General features: G+C 60.4%; 1 protein-coding gene across 8 annotated transcripts; it reads left to right on the top strand.

Annotated features, from left to right (window-relative positions):
* Positions 1 to 1,035: 1,035 nt before the first annotated feature.
* Positions 1,036 to 15,237, top strand: DPEP1 (dipeptidase 1). Of its 8 annotated transcripts, XM_070386867.1 has the most exons (13): positions 6,904 to 7,040; positions 7,120 to 7,194; positions 7,423 to 7,507; positions 8,189 to 8,352; positions 11,976 to 12,108; positions 12,323 to 12,455; positions 12,545 to 12,695; positions 12,823 to 12,892; positions 13,029 to 13,205; positions 13,291 to 13,375; positions 13,452 to 13,527; positions 13,643 to 13,778; positions 13,865 to 15,236. In XM_070386867.1, exons 2-13 carry the CDS (start codon positions 7,124 to 7,126, stop codon positions 14,030 to 14,032), a joined length of 1,449 nt encoding a protein of 482 aa, XP_070242968.1. In that variant the 5' UTR covers positions 6,904 to 7,040; positions 7,120 to 7,123; the 3' UTR covers positions 14,033 to 15,236. The 8 variants fall into 8 exon arrangements, with proteins under 8 accessions (XP_070242970.1, XP_070242969.1, XP_070242975.1 ...); XM_070386868.1 differs by lacking the exons at positions 6,904 to 7,040; positions 7,120 to 7,194 and adding an exon at positions 1,038 to 1,187; XM_070386866.1 differs by having other exon boundaries at positions 6,880 to 7,194.
* Positions 15,238 to 16,031: the final 794 nt, after the last annotated feature.

Below are 16,031 nucleotides of genomic sequence, written 5' to 3'. Positions count from 1 at the left end.
GGCAGGTGGCCCCCCAGCTCTGCCACCCTCCTCTAAGACCCGCATTGCTCTTGGGGCCCCCTTCTCATGCTACATCCCCGTATATGACCCACTCCCGTTATGACGTCCCATTCCTCCCAGTTCTAGTAACTGAGTGCCTCACAGCTGGGGCAGGGGCTGCCCCACTCAGTCAGTGTCTATGAACCACGAGAGGGCCAGGGCAGAGGAGGTTGAGACTGGGGCACTGTGCCCCCACCCAGGCTGCTGGGACCCTCCCTGGGTGAGGATGGGACTGCCAGCTGTCTGCCAGCTGTTTGCCAGTGCCTGCCAGGGTGTGTCCCCCCCATCCTAACCTCAGAATCCTGAAACCAATTAGCGCAGCCAGCCCCCAGCTGGGCCGGGGCTCCACACAGACCTTCTCCTGGTCTGAGTCTCTGCCAGAGGACATTCCGATCCCTGCCTGCTTCAGATCCTCCTGGAGTCGAGCGTACTACACATATAGAATGTGGGCCCCAGCCTCTGGGCCAGGCTGCAGCGAAGATGCCTTCTAGCCCTGGACACAGCTATTACCCTTGACCCCAGCAGTGAGGGCGGGGTGGCATCCCCTCAGGTGCCAGGTTGCTGCTACCAGATGATGCTGTGGGCCTGGAGGGGGGAAGGGGGAGCGTGGCCCAGCCCAGCTATCCTTGTGACGCCCGCCTCCTAACTCAGCCCCCCACTAGATGCCACCAGCCTGTCCGAGGGAACGCCCTCGCCTGTCTGGGGACCCCGACTCCCTGTCATCCAGCCCGGCCCTGTCTGGCCTGCCCTGGGCCTGAGGCCCAGCTTGAGGGTCAGAGGGCGCTGAGTCTGGGTGGGCTGTATGTGCCGGGCACGCCTGCCTCTTGTGTCTGCAGAAACTCAGACCAGCTGACACGTGTGCAGTGTTCACCCCTCCGAGGCGGCCTGTGGAACTCAGGGGCGGGTGCAACTTGAGAAAAACAGAAACAACCCCCCAGGTCTCGTGACCTGAGGGGAGCCCGCCCTCCCGTTCCTGGGGAGCCTGGGCACCAGCACTCGCTGAGCTGCAGGAAGCCTGTCTCCTCCCATCACGGGAGGGCTGTCTGGTTTACGCAGCACCCGGCAGGACAGCCATTAGTGGATACCTACTGTATGCCTGGTGAGGCCTCTGAGTCTGAGCTGAGGGGACCAGTTCAGGTGCCCGACGGGTGAGTGCATCGCGGGCAGGTGAGGAAAGGGCCTGCTGGGCTGTGGTTCTAGGGGTGAATGGAGGGCCAGGGCCTCTTGGGAGTGTCTCTGGAGCCCCTGAGGGAGGGACCGCTGCTGTGTCCAGTGGACCACGGAGCTCAGAGTGGTGGGGGCAGCCAGTGGGGCTGTACAGTTGACCCTGGACAGTGGGGGGCAGTGGGGACAGAGGGGGACAGAGGGGCAGAGGGGGACAGAGGGGACAGAGGGGGCAGAGGGGATAGTGGGGGGCACAGGGGGGACAGAGGGGGACAGAGGGGACAAAAGGGGGGACAGAGGGGGGACAGAGGGGGACAGAGGGGCAGAGGGGCAGAGGGGACAGAGGGGACAGGGGGACAGTGGGGACAGAGGGGGGAGAGAGGGGCAGAGGGGACAGAGGGGACAGAGGGGGACAGAGGGGCAGAGGGGACAGAGGGGGATAGGGGGACAGTGGGGACAGAGGGGACAGAGGGACAGAGGGGATAGTGGGGACAGTGGGGACAGAGGGGACAGAGGGGACAGAGGGGACAGAGGGGGCAGAGGGGGCAGAGGGGGACAGACAGAGGGGACAGAGGGGCAGAGGGGGACAGAGGGGGGATAGTGGGGACAGTGGGGACAGAGGGGGGACAGAGGGGCAGAGGGGGGACAGAGGGGACAGAAGGGGACAGAGGGGGGACAGAGGGGGCAGAGGGACAGAGGGGGATAGTGGGGACAGTGGGGACAGAGGGGGACAGAGGGGGCAGAGGGGGACAGAGGGGGACAGAAGGGGACAGAGGGGGACAGAGGGGGACAGAGGGGCAGAGGGGCAGAGGGGGCAGAGGGGGCAGAGGGGACAGAGGGGGGACAGAGGGGACAGAGGGGACAGAGGGGGACAGTGGGGACAGTGGGGACAGAGGGGACAGAGGGGACAGAGGGGGATAGAGGGGACAGAAGGGGACAGAGGGGGCACAGGGGGGACAGAGGGGGACAGAGGGGACAGAGGAGGGCAGAAGGGGACAGAGGGGGACAGTGGGGACAGAGGGGACAGAGGGGGACAGAGGAGAACAGTGGGGACAGAGGGGAAAGTGGGGGACAGAGGGGACAGTGGGGACAGAGGGGGCAGGGGGACAGAAGGGGACAGGGGGGACATAAGGGGACAGAGGGGGATAGTGGGGGGGCTCAGGGGACAGAGGGGACAGAGGGGACAGAGGGGACAGAAGGGGACAAAGGGGACAGTGGGGACAGTGGGAACAGAGGGGGACAGTGGGGGGCACAGGGGGACAGAGGGGGACAGAGGGGACAGAAGGGGACAGAGGGGGACAGTGGGGACAGTGGGAACAGAGGGGGATAGTGGGGGCACAGGGGGGACAGAGGGGGACAGAGGGGACAGAGGGGGACAGTGGGGACAGTGGGAACAGAGGGGGGATAGTGGGGGCACAGGGGACAGAGGGGACAGAAGGGGACAGAGGGGAAAGTGGGGACAGAGGGGGACAGTGGGGACAGTAGGGGGCAGAGAGGGACAGTAGGGGCAGAGGGGGACAGAGGGGGCAGAGGGGGCAGAGGGGGGACTAAGGGGACAGAGGGGGACAGTGGGGACAGTGGGAACAGAGGGGGGACAGTGGGGGGCACAGGGGGACAGAGGGGACAGAGGGGGGCACAGAAGGGGCAGAGGGGAACAGTGGGGACAGAGGGGGACAGAGGGGACAGAGGGGGGGACAGGGGGCAGAGGGGGGACAGAGGGACAGTGGGAACAGAGGGGGACAGTGGGGGCACAGGGGGGACAGAGGGGACAGAGGGGCACAGAAGGGGCAGAGGGGAACAGTGGGGACAGAGGGGGACAGAGGGGACAGAGGGGGACAGGGGGACAGAGGGGACAGGGGGCAGACGGGGACAGGGGACAGAGGGGACAGGGGGCAGAGGGGACAATGGGGACAGAGTGGGGGGACAGTGGGGACAGAGGGGGACAGGGGGCAGAGGGGGACAGAGTGGGCAGAGGGAGACAGTGGGGACAGAGGGGGCAGAGGGGGACAGAGGGGACAGAGGGGGGGACAGTGGGGACAGAGGGGACAGAGGAGGACAGTGGGGGACAGTGTGGACAGAGGGGACAGAGGGGGACAGTGGGGGGCACAGGGGTGACAGAGGGGGACACAGGGGACAGAAGGGAACAGAGGGGGACAGTGGGGACAGAAGGGAAATTGGGGGACAGAGGGTACAGTGGGGGACAGTGGGGGACAGAGGGGGGACAGAGGGGGCAGAGGGGGACAGAGGGGGGCAGAGGGGGACAGAGGTGGACAGAGGGGACAGAGTGGGACAGAGGGGGCAGTGGGGACAGAGTGGGCAGAGGGTGACAGAGGGGGGACAGAGGGGGACAGAAGGGGACAGACGGGGACAGTGGGGACAGAGAGGACAGAGGGGACAGAGGGGGACAGTGGGGACAGAGGGGGCAGAGGGGGACAGAGGGGGCAGAGGGGGACAGAGGGGACAGTGGGGGACCAGGAGGATTGTGGAGAAGCCAGCAGCCTGGACGCACCCTGGGGCTGGGTGGACAGGGGCCATCCGTGAGGGTTGGGGGCAGAGACCTGGGTGGTGGCCTCATGACTGGGCCTGGACAGCCGAGAGGCCTCAAGATGCCTGGACACAGAGGTCACATGGTCTGAAGGGCCTGTACCCAGGGCTCCCCAGGGCACGCCAGCACACCCCATTGCCTCCAGGCCCACTGGGGGTTGCCGCGTTCCAGGCTCTGTGGGTGGTCATGGGGCTGAGGGCCCGGCTGCAGGCCCCGAGGTGGACATGGGGGCCGGGTGGGCACAGTGACACAGAGACGAGGGCGCCTGCAAGGCTAAGCCCGTGTGCTGTGTGCGTGACAGGACAGGCCTGGGGTAAGAGTGTGTGTGAACCTGTGGTCACAACCATGCACCTACATATTACTGTGAGTTTATATTGGTGTGCTAAATATGTGTCTGTGTGTGCGTCTGCATCTTGGTGTCTGTGTGTGTCTGATCACATGGGCAAGTCCACACGGGTGTGCTTATAAGCCTGTGCTGTGTCTGCACACGCAGGTCTCGTCTGTGATGTCCTGGTGCATACGTGTGCTGGTGTGTGGGTCACAGGAGGTGTTGGCACACTTGCTATGTTGGTGCCTGTTGGGGCACATGCATCTTGACACAGGTGGTTGTGCCAGGGCGCCTGTGTAACCGTGTTTTTGCTCGTGTCTGTTCGCACACACAGGGTGTGTGTTCCTGAAGGGCAGGGGCTGTGCACTCAGGTCCTCCAGCTGCTCTGAGCTGTGTCGGGGCTGCGCCCCTGCGGGCACAGGTGCAGATGGGGGAATCTTGGGGGACCGTCCCAGGAGCCCCGGTGAACACCTGGGCTGCTCTGGGCGGGTTGATGAAGAGCCGGGCAGGCTCTGGCTGCTCCTGGACGCCTCTCTGGCTCCCACCAAAATATAACAGCACTGCTTAGTTTTTGCGTGTTTATTGTCACTGTGTTTCTCCTGATTACGGCAAGTGATGCTGATGTTTCCAATTAATAACATTATTCTCTTCATTTAAATAAAACGTGAAAACATTTTAAGGCAGACAATTAGGCGGCTCCCCTGAGAGCTGAGCAAGCAGCGAGGCTTGGCCATTCTCCCAGGGACCCTGGGGGAAAGCGCATGTCCTCAGCCCGCCATGGACCGGGGGCTTCTTGTTGCCAAGGAGACTGTGGGGCGCTGCCACCCCCAGCAGCCCAAGGTGGTTCGGGTTACTCACCCATTTTACAGACCAGGGCACAGTCACCAACACCGTCACCAGCCGCGAGAGAAGGGCCAGCGTGTCAGCTCTCTGCTGTTGAACAAGCGATCCTCCAAAGCTCCAGCTGGCACTTGGGGGTCTCCAGCATTGCTCACGTTTCCAGACCCAGCAGGGCCAACTGGTCTCTGGCCCAGAGTCTGGCCTCAGCCAGGAGCTGGCAGGGGGCCATGGCCAGCCGTCAGCTGGGGGGAGCTGGGCTGGTGGCTGCATCCCCCATGGTGTGTCCAGGACAGGAGCCAGATGGCAGCACGGAAGTCACGCCGGCCGCTTTCTCTGCGGGTCAAGCCGGTTGCTTCTCCTCTTGGCAAGGAGGATGGACAGGCAAGTGCTGCCAGTTCTGGAACACGCAGTCGGCCACACAGGAGCGTGAACCCCGGGCGGCCTGTTCCAAGCTTGTGCTCTCAACAAAGCCTGGTCCCACCTCCTGAGAGAGTCTCTAAAATCAAAGGACCTGGGCCAGGCCGTCGAGCCCACTCTGTCCCTGAGGCTCATGTCACGGGGTGCCAGCACAGGAGGAAACAAAGATGCCGTGAAAATCCTCCACAGCTACACCCACTGCAGCCCTTAGGTCAGAGGTGGGCCTGAGACGGGCATTTCCTTGCCATGTCCCTCCAGGTGGCAGGAAATGACTCAGGCAGAACCTGCAGTGTCCCAGAGAGAAAGGGTCCTTGACTGGCAGATTCAGCCAGTTTGGGGGAATAACTTAGATGGAGACGGCCTCTTCAGGAGCATTTACAGAAGGGGGCGGCAGGGGTGCAGATGGCAGGGGCCCATCAGAAACCAGAGGGGAGCTCAACTTAGATGTCACAGGAGCGGGTAGGTGTGAGAGACACGGGTAAAATCAGACTTATGGATGGCTGGATGGTGGACAGGCTGACCCCCGGTGCCCACGGACACAGATGGACAGTCCTGGTTGGTCCATGGCCAGGCTGACTCCAGGGAAAAAGACACGGTGGAGTGTCCCTAAAAATATGTTTGTTTTGAGAATCAGGGTTGCTGTGATGTGCTCATGTTAGATTCTGACATGAAGGGCCCCCTCTTGCTTCGGGAGGCTCTGGTATCCAGCAGTTTGCCTACTGCATGAAGTGACAAAGACCTCCAGCTGGTTGAGGACAGTCTGCATATGCGATGAAAGGTCGAATACACAATGGAGGAAAGGGGTCCAGAGGAAACATTATCATCCAGTAAACAGGAGAAAAGAAAACAGAACTACCAACTGACACGAGATAATATTGCTTCCATATAAGAACAAGGAGCAAAGGGAAACAGAAACCCACCACCAACAGAAACACAAGACGGCACTTTGGGAGGTTAAGTATGTAATTTCTGAAAGACAGCTGGGTGAAAGTGTTTAAATTCAGAAACAAGGAAACTTACAGAATAAATTCAAAGAATATTCCATTCATAAATTCACAGACTAGAAATGCACAGAATAAAAGCACAAGAAAACCTAAATCAGGAGAGAAAAACACAAGAGTCAAATAGGAGCAGTGCCAGAGGTCCAGCATTCGACTGAACATGCTGCCTGGGAGCAGACAGAGGAGGATTCCAGGGCGTGTTCTGGGACCAGCGGCAGAGCCAGCGACCCCGCATGAGGAGCTGGTCAGATGAAAACAGTCTCCAGTGAGGCACGTCCCTGAGAAAGTGCAGAGCCAAGGAGGAAGAGGTAGCTCAAGGAGACTGTGCAAGAAGGCAACAAGCTGCCTACAAAGAAATGAATCCTCAGCAATAATGCATTGTGGATAGCCCTTCACTTTCAAGAGGAAACAGGTTACGATCCAGAAGTGCAAGGCCAGCAAACCTGTTGCTCAGTTATGAGGGCATAATAATGTCAAGTGCAAACATTCCAGGGCTTGGAAGTTTTCCCAGCACCACCTCCAGGGGTGGTTTGGGAAACAGCTCTAGCGAAACAGGACGTAACCCTAGAGGCGGAGGGCCCAACGCAGAAATTCAAAGGGAACCGTGGACCCGAAGCTGGGCACTGTGAGGAGGTCCAGAGAGTGGAAGACTGTCAGGCAATCAGAGACCCCAGGATGAACAATCGACTTGAGCAGACACATTCAGGTGTGAGTGCGGGGCCTGACCCACGGGTCCACAGGTCGGCACTCCCAGCAGGAGGGCCCAAGATGACTTCTGTTCGCAGACAGATGCCACGGCTGAGAAGTCTGACCACGTGCACAAGCAGCCTGACCCCGAGCCCCACCAAGGGACACAGGCTGTGAGTTACTGGAGGGAGGAGGCGGAATGGACCCCGCACAGCACGAGCCCTCCTGGGTATAGACTTGGGTATAGACGACACCCCTTGGCTGTCGTCTTCCGGGGCTATCATCCTGGAAATCCTCTCATGTTTGAACAAGGGTGTACCCGGCTCTCCCATGGGTGTAGTTGAGTGTCCTTGAGTCTTGTGTTTCTTGGGTCACCCAAGGACGTATGGTCATGCCCACAGCTTAACTCCTGGAAATGTGTCCTCTGTCATCAACTTGCAAGAGTCATCTGCAGCTGAAGTCCCGGAACTGAACGTGAATGACCCGGTAAGACCAGCCCTGTGGAACCCAGCAACCCCGAGGAGCCAGAGTTGCCCACCAGAACCAGGATGCTGGCCCAGCCCTGGGACAAGGATCACTGATTCACCCATCCCAGCAGCTCCTGGGGGCATCCTCAAACTGCCCCACCTAAGAGACCTGAGATGGTCCTCAAACAGATCCATCTGAGAGACCTGTGTGAGCCTCTAGTTCTAAGTACAAACACTCCAGGCTTCTGACCCCAAGCCCCCGTGTCCAACCTGCAGCTGAGCGTGGGTCACAGTGCTGTCCGCAGGACCAGGGTGGGGTGTGGAGGGAGCACCCCTGTGGTGCTGTGCTCCACTGTCTGTGGAAAGTAACATAAACTACTTGACAGGCAAACCGAGGGGTGCATTCAAGGACGCAAAATTGAATCTTGTTTGCAGACCTCAGGCACTGAGTCCTAGGGGCGGGCGTGGAGGTAACCGGCCCTCCCCGCCTCTTCTCCTGTCCTCTGGGCAGCAGCTCCGCCCCTGGGGTTTTACTGCACCTGGGCTGGCCTGGACAATGACGCCCAGCCTCAGACAGCGACGCCCAGCCATGGGGTCCAGGAACTCCCATCTTCCCACCCTCACAGGGAATGCGCTGATTACTGATAAACGGGAGGTTGGGCAGCGATCACCTGGACCAAAGGCCTCCGTCTTCTGGCAGGACAGCTGGTCAGGACAGACGCACAGCAGCAGCAGGCAGCGGGTGCCCAGGGACAGTGCCATGTGGACCGGCTGGTGGCTCTGGCCCCTGGTGGCCGTCTGCACTGCAGACCAGTTCCGGGACAACGCGGTGAGACTCATGCAGAGCACGCCTGTCATTGACGGGTAAGCAGCCACTCGGGACGGGTCTGGGGTCTGGGCTGAGGGAGCTGTGATCAAGGCTCATGTGACCTGAGACAGGCACTGCCCTGTCTCCTCGAGACTCGGTCTCTCCAACTGAAACATGGCCTTTGCTCTTTGCTGAACTCTTTGTGGGCTCTCAGGGCCACAAAGACTTCAGCAGAGGAGGGTCTGTGGGAACGGAGCAGGAAGGGGGTAAGTGGTGAGGCCCCGGCATCTCAGCAGCTCCCGGGGCACCTGAGCCCAACCTGAACCTCCTGGGGGCTGGATCCCAGCTCCGGAAAGGGGGGCTGGGGGCCCTACCTCACAGGAAGGGCAGGGAGGGTGTCACTGGGGAGACCCTGCTGGCCCTCTTGACCCTTCTTCTTGAGGTCCTCTTGTCAGACCCCCCAACCCCGTCCACCTGGCGTGACCCCATCAAATCCCAGCTTGACCTCACCGAGGCATGTTGGCCTTCAGTGCCCCAGACAAGCTCCTGGGCACCCACTCCCACGGGTACCATTCCAGCCAAGACCCTAGAGACACCTTGTCAGTCCCTGATGTTGCGGCCAACCTGGGCCCGCCCGTCCCCTTCAGTTACCCTCCCCCACCACCCCACCCCTGCTTGGGGTCACGCCTGCATCTCTGACCGTCCCCTCCTCCCACAGTCTCAAGGTCAGGTCTCACACTGCAGCCAGTGGGAGGCTTGGAGACCCAAGTCCCACCCCTGTCCTTCAAGATACCCCCTGCCGTGACTCCCACTAAGCTTGGAACAATAAAAACAAACAAGGAAAAAAAAGTCCTCACAGCTGCCCCTGGGGCCCCTCGATGCTGCAGGCAAGCCTGGCCAGGCCCCCTCCCCTGATCCTGGCCCTAGTTCCTCGGGGACTTCCAGAGCCCTGGGAAGGACACCACCTGCAAACACACTCCCGCCCCGCCTGCTCTCCTGCCCCCCTGCCTGCCGTGCTGCCCGGCACACTGGCTGCACGCAGCCCAGAGAAGCAGTATCTGGTGTGCAGTGGCTCTTGGGTGCCGGGAAGGCTAGGAGAACACTACATGCTGCTGGGTTTTGTTGGACAAAAGCTCTACATGAAAAGCGAAGAAAGTGAGTGTCTTGTCACATAAGACCTGCCTGGAGCTGCAGGGTAGCCCTAGAGAAGGAAGTGGCCATCAAGGGTCAGTGTGCACACCACCTTCCCTCCCTCCCACAGTCCTCCCCTGACCACTCTCCTTCCCATGCTTCCTGGCCCTCCTGTCCCCCTGCTCGCCGCTTGCCTGCCCCACAGGTACAGAGAGCTTTCTGCAGAGGCTGCTGCCCTTGGCTCGCACCTCGGAGGCCCTTCTGTCTCACAGGTCCAGGTTCAGGGACTGGGCATCCCATGCCAGCAAGCATAGATAGATGATGCCAACAGAATCAACCAGGGAAGCTGTTCATTCTGGAGGACTCAGGGCAGCTGGGCACAGGGAGAGGGGATTGAGTCTAGGTAATGGAGCTGTCCAGAGGTCCATGTGAGGGGTAAGATGGCTCACAGAGCCCAGACAGCCAGGAGTACTCAGGACGCTGTGATCTGGGATTATCCAAAGTCTTAGAAAACTAAAACGAGGCTGACAAAATCAAAAGCAGTGTAGCTAAGAGACACAAAGAAGTAGCTTTAACAACAGAAAAGTGCAGAAGAAGCCCTGGCACAGCATTCCACAATAGTGCAGCCACCATTCCCACAGTTACCTCATGATTTAACATAGCTGCACCAGCTCCAGCCATCACATCTGTATGCCAGAGCTGGTCTAAGTGTGCATTTGGTTGTCCTTTCCAGCACTGTCCAGCACTAGGAACCCTCTCCTCCCTCCTTTTAGTAGAATGGAAGAGTCCTCTATCATGTCTGAGGATGCTCCCAGGCCACAGAGACAAGGAGAGAGGCTCCACAAGGCTCCAAAAGGTGGTATTGCCCACAGAGCAGAGACCTACAAAGGGAGGAGAGGCTGAGGGAAGGAAGGAGGAACAAAGTGGAGGCAGTTGGAGGGTGGGGCCGGACTTCTTAGACCAGCAAAGGAGTAAAGTCCTGCCTGGTGGCGCTGCCCAGGGACAGCACCCCCCAATCCTGCAATGAGGTGATGACCCCGCCTCACTGGAGTTCATCCACCTCTCATTCAACAAAGGCCATGCCCAGTGGGCAAATCTCAGAATTTGCAGAAAACACAGCTGGGGTGGGAGCCCCACCCATGGCACCTGGGGCAGCTTCCATAGTCTGGAGCCCCCCAGGGTGGGGCCCAGGGAGCCCTCACTTCCCACCGGCAGGAAGACCCACCCCAGGGGGCTGGACAACCTGGGCCACCCACCGCAGTGTTAGCGGTATAGTGATTGTTCCTCACTAGGCAGACATGAGGAGGGAGTGGAGCTGGGGATGGGGCAGGGTCCTGGGGACAGTGGGCCTGGCTGCAGAGCTGCAGAGGAGGCCTGGATGGGAGGGCTCCCAGTGGGAGTAAGGCCCTCTCCAGGTGTTCCCGTTGTCACCAGACCAGGGATGCAGACGGGCGGCTCCCTGCACGGCTCCCTCAATGTCCCATGCGTGTGTGCACACAGGCTGATGAAAGCCAGACGGAGGGTCCGGGCTGGGCCTGGGACTCTGTTTCTCTCATCAGGTCCCAAGGTCCGAGGCCACTTCCAGCATCTGGAGATCGTGGCTCCCAGCGGCCTCTCTTCTGGGGCTGCTCCTGGTCCCCCTGTCAGTTCCTGGGGCCAGGGAGAAGGTGCCCCAGCCCCACCAGTGCCCACTCCCCAGCGGCTGATAGCCCCCAGCGCCCCCTGCGCCTTCTCCTCGGGGTCCGGTCCGGTCCTCTCCGCCCTTCCCACCTCCCCCTCTGCCCCACCCCCACCTCCAATGCACTCTCCGCCTCCTGGCTCCTGGGAAGACTTTAGAGGGCCTGTCTTTTGGAAGGATCCTAGAGGATGCTCTTGGAAATGGTGCGAGACTGTGCCCAGGGACAGAGGCAGAGAGGGTCTGCGGGGCGAGCGGAGGTGCGGAGGGAGCCCCAAATTCCGCGTTGGCGCGCTGCTCCGTTGCCACCCTCCCCCAGGGAAGGCCACGCCCCTCACTTCCCCCTGCCCCTGCAAGGGGAGATTTCAACTCCTTTTTTTGGCCACGCCCGAAGGCGGGGTCTTAGTTCCCCGCTGAGGGATGGAACCCGCGCCCCTGCATTGGAAGCTCGGAGTCGTAACCACTGGATCGCCGGGAGTCCTAGAATTTAGTCTTTAATCTGTGAAATCTCACCGAGGCCCTACACCCAGTAACCCCATGGCAACCAGTCTTATCCATGGAGATTGTTTTAACCGTCCAGCCCCCCCTCCACGCCCCCCACGATTTTGAAGCCAAGTCAGTGTGCGCCCTCCTTTTTCCCCAGTGGAAGGCTCGGGGAGAGAAGTCCTGTCCCCTTAGTGCTCAGCTCGCTGACCTGGCCTGGGGGTGGGGCCGGCTGAGAAACTCACCTGTGCTCAGGTGTGTTCAGGTAACAGTAATCACCCTGGGACCCTCCTAGTTCTCAGCCACTAGAAGAGGAGCCAGAGAAGGGGCAGCCTGCCTGGGAGGAAGCCGTCCTGAAACCCCTGTCCTGACCCCTCCTGGCCCCTCCAGGCACAATGACCTGCCCTGGCAGCTGCTGAAGAGGTTCAACAATCAGCTTCAGGACCCAAGGGCCAACCTGACCAGCCTGAACGGCACGCACACCAACATCCCCAAGCTGAAGGCTGGCTTTGTGGGGGCCCAGGTAGGGTTCAGCCCTGAGCCTGCCCACACACGGAGCCCACCCGCTCCTCCCTTGGCGCCCCTCACTGGTGGCTGTGTACCTCCCTGGGCCCTTAGCCACCCAGGCTGTGGGGAGGGCTTCTGGGGCGCGAGGGGACCCCCAGGCCTGTAGGGGCAGGGGCAGGGCCTGGGTTCGGACCGCTCGGCTCCCAGCCCCTCCCCACCGTGGCCCCCAGTTCTGGTCTGCGTACACGCCCTGCGACACCCAGAATAAGGATTCGGTGAAGCGGACGCTGGAGCAGATTGATGTCATCCAGCGCATGTGCCAGCTCTACCCCGAGACCTTCCTGTGTGTCACGGACAGCGCAGGTGGGTGCCAGCGCCCTGGGCAGGGGGGCGGGGGCCGTCCTGAGCAGCGCCGCTGGGCTGTCCCTTCACGTTGCAGCCCCCACCCCCAGGCATCCAGCAGGCCTTCCAGGAGGGGAAAGTGGCCAGTCTGGTTGGCGTGGAGGGCGGCCACTCCATCGACAGCAGTCTGGGTGTCCTGCGGGCGCTCTACCACCTGGGCATGCGCTACCTGACTCTCACCCACAGCTGCAACACGCCCTGGTGAGCAGCCCTGGGTCGGGTCTAGGGGCAGGGACCCTGGGGTACCTGCTGTCCTCCGAAGAGGCTCGAGGTGGGTGGGTCTGGACAACCATGCTTCCCCTCGGGCTCCCGCTCTCCGCTCTCCCAGGGCCGACAACTGGCTAGTGGACACGGGAGAGGACGAAGCCCAGAGCCAAGGCCTGTCGTCCTTCGGGCAGGTGAGTGGAGGCCGGGGCGATGATGAGCCCCAGAAGGTCATGTGAACACAAGTGGGCGCAATGCAGCCTGCCTGGTCCCGGGTGTCGTCCATGACCCTCTGGGCCGGACAGGTTCCCTGATCCCATCCCCCCTCAGAGCGTCGTGAAGGAGATGAACCGCCTGGGCGTCATCATCGACTTGGCCCACGTGTCCGTGGCCACCATGGAGGCCGCTCTGCAGCTGTCCAAGGCCCCGGTCATCTTCAGCCACTCCTCGGCATACAGCGTGTGCCAACACCGGCGCAACGTGCCCGACCACGTGCTGCAGCTGGTGGTGAGGGTGGGGCTGCTGCCTCTGCCCCGGGTGGCCCTCGCAGCCTGGCCGCCCTGCCCCCAGCTCCACCCTCTCTCCCTCGCAGAAGCAGACGGGCAGCCTGGTAATGGTGAACTTCTACAATGACTACGTTTCCTGCAAAGCGGAGGCCAACTTGTCCCAAGTGGCAGGTGGGTGGGCTTGAGTGGCGGCGGGCAGGGGTGGGGGTGTCCCTCTTGCGGGGCCTCATGTGCTGCCTCCGTGCAGACCACCTGGACTACATCAAGAAGGTTGCAGGAGCTGGAGCAGTGGGCTTTGGTGGGGACTACGATGGTGTGTCCAGGTAAGGCGAGACCCTGCCCATATGTTGTGGGGAGCGGAGGGCTCCAGGGCTTGGGATGGGGCCCCCAGGCTCCAAGTCCCGGGCTGCAGATTCTGGCTCTCTGTCCACATCTCAGGCTCCCCTCTGGGCTGGAGGACGTGTCCAAGTATCCAGACCTAGTCGCTGAGCTGCTCAGGAGACAGTGGACGGAGGAGGAGGTCAGGGGCGCCCTGGCTGAAAACCTACTAAGGGTCTTCAAGGCAGTGGAGCAGGTGAGGAGGGACTGCCATGCTCCCGTCCCCCAACCCCCGAGCTTCTCCTGCCCTCAGTTAGGCAGCTGACCTGTGTCTGTCCCCAGGCTAGCGATCACAAGCAGGCTCCTGGAGAGGAGCCCATCCCACTGGGCCAGCTGGAGGCTTCCTGCAGGACCAACTATGGCTACTCAGGGGCCCCCAGCCTCCACCTCCAGCCAGGGACCCTGCTGGCCTCCCTTGTGACCCTCCTCCTCAGCCTGTGTCTTCTCTGACACTTTGGGGGCTGGAATGGCCGTGATTCCCTGTGCACTCAAGTCTGCCCGGTCCTGGGAAGGCTGCAGGACTCCTTGGGCAGCACAATATGCAGGCACAGCTGGACCCTCAATAAAGGCACCGAGCCTTCAACTCTTATGTCATTGGCAACCGTAGCCCTGGAGGGGCCTCTGGCTGGACACCTGGACACATGAGTGCCCGAGTCCTGAAGGTCATGGCCAGCGGGCTCAGGGTCTGAGAAACTGTGTGGACGTTGCTGGAGGCTCTTTAAAAACACAGTCCAGGCTTCAGTTGCCACCTCCTCACACGCACTTGTACATAGGCACACACACAAACACACATGCATGCATGCTCATGTGTGCACACCTGCATCCCACACCCTCATATCCTCACTCATGCATGCACATATATACTCCCAATGCATTCACACTCGTGTGCCCACCCTTGGGCCAGACTCTCTTGGTATAAAGGTCTGGAGCTGGGAGGCTCGCAGCCCCGCGGAGTCTCCTCACACACGGTGAACACAGATTCTACAGGGCAGGGCTTCCCACCTGGGCTCAGCACCTCCCCAGCCTGGTCATTCGGTGGATGTGTCTTGAGATGAATAACTTAGCGGGTGACAGACTCCAGACAAGACCACCAACATGTCCCTGCTGGTGCTTTTCCAGGCCAGAGCCCCCGAGAACACTGCTACCAACTCGTGCCTGCCAGCCAGCTGGCACCCTCTCAGGGAGGTCTAAAGTCACAAGCTGGGACGCTGTAGGTATTTGCTGACACTTGGGATCAGTTTAATGTTAAAGGAGGAAGGACTCAAATCAAAGGTTTTTGTCCTGAGTTGGCCAGTTATTCCAACTGCCCCAGCTGCTGCCACTGATTTACCTAGCTGGGCTGGAGGAGGCAGGAGGGGACCTTGGTGGGCTGCAGGTGGGCAGGCCTAAGTTTGCTAATGGGAAGGGATTTTCTCACAAGAAATGCTTTAAATCCATCTGAAATCACCTTCATCACAATGGAACCACACCCAGAGGCAACAGATCAAGTGCTGTCCCCAGAATCTGGTTCTAGAAATCTTTCTGCTTGCGCCTCATTCACCCTTGGAGCTGCAGGCCACAGCCTTTCCCGGGGCTCCTGGTAATGGGCTCCATGGAGGCAGGTGCCATGCCTGAGCCAGCAGTGTGGAGTCCGTTCTGGAGCCCCTGAAGGGCCGTCTCCCTGGGCAGAGCCCATATCAGCCATTCTGCAACTGACCTCAAATGGCCTTGGCCTGAAGAACAGCTTGAAGAGAGGCTTGGGTTCCCAGCCAGAGATTGGGCTGGGTTGTGGAGATGAGAGCACCAGGTTCTAGCCACTAGACCAGTGGTCAGTGGCAAAAGGCCCTGGCCCTTCAGCTTCTCAGGGAAGAATTTCCACAAAGACAGAAAGTAGTGAAACGAGTATTTATTAAGAGGGAGAAGAGCACAGTATGTGTGGACAAGCACACAAGCGGACTCAGAGAGAGGGGCTGCCCCTGAGCTGCACCCTCCTGGCAGATTTCCTTTTATGGGGCACTTATTCTGGATTTCCTTTAGTCATTCTGATTTTCCTGGTTCAGAGTTCATATTTGGTATATCTCAGGATCCTCCCGTGAGTGCGTGCCTCTCATAGCTAAGATGGATCCTACTGATAAGGCTTCTGGGTAAAACATCCCTTGACATGACTCCTCTTTGGCTTCTAAGGAGGCTTTTCTGTACATGTGTGGTCTGGGTGGTTTATTAGGGCCCAGCCTCCTCCCTTAATTGCCCTGCTATTCTTGTTTTGGAGTTTCCCTCAAGAGAGTATGAATCTCCAATTGCTTTACCCTGGTTGTTGTTGTTGGTGGGGTGGGGGTGGGGGGTTGCCCATCTGCCTCCTGCTTCACAACCAGGAAACAAGGAGTCTCAGGCCCGGTTCAAACTAAGGTGTGCTCGAAGCAGGGACAAGGGGTGGCCCAGAGCCACAAGTGGTCACTCTGGCAGGCGGATG

The sequence above is a fragment of the Bos mutus genome, chromosome 18 (assembly GCF_027580195.1).
Source record: "Bos mutus isolate GX-2022 chromosome 18, NWIPB_WYAK_1.1, whole genome shotgun sequence".
In the NCBI taxonomy this organism is placed as follows: Eukaryota; Metazoa; Chordata; class Mammalia; order Artiodactyla; family Bovidae; genus Bos; species Bos mutus.
Note: the sequence above shows the minus strand (reverse complement) of the source record. Positions and strands in the feature narration are given on the sequence as shown.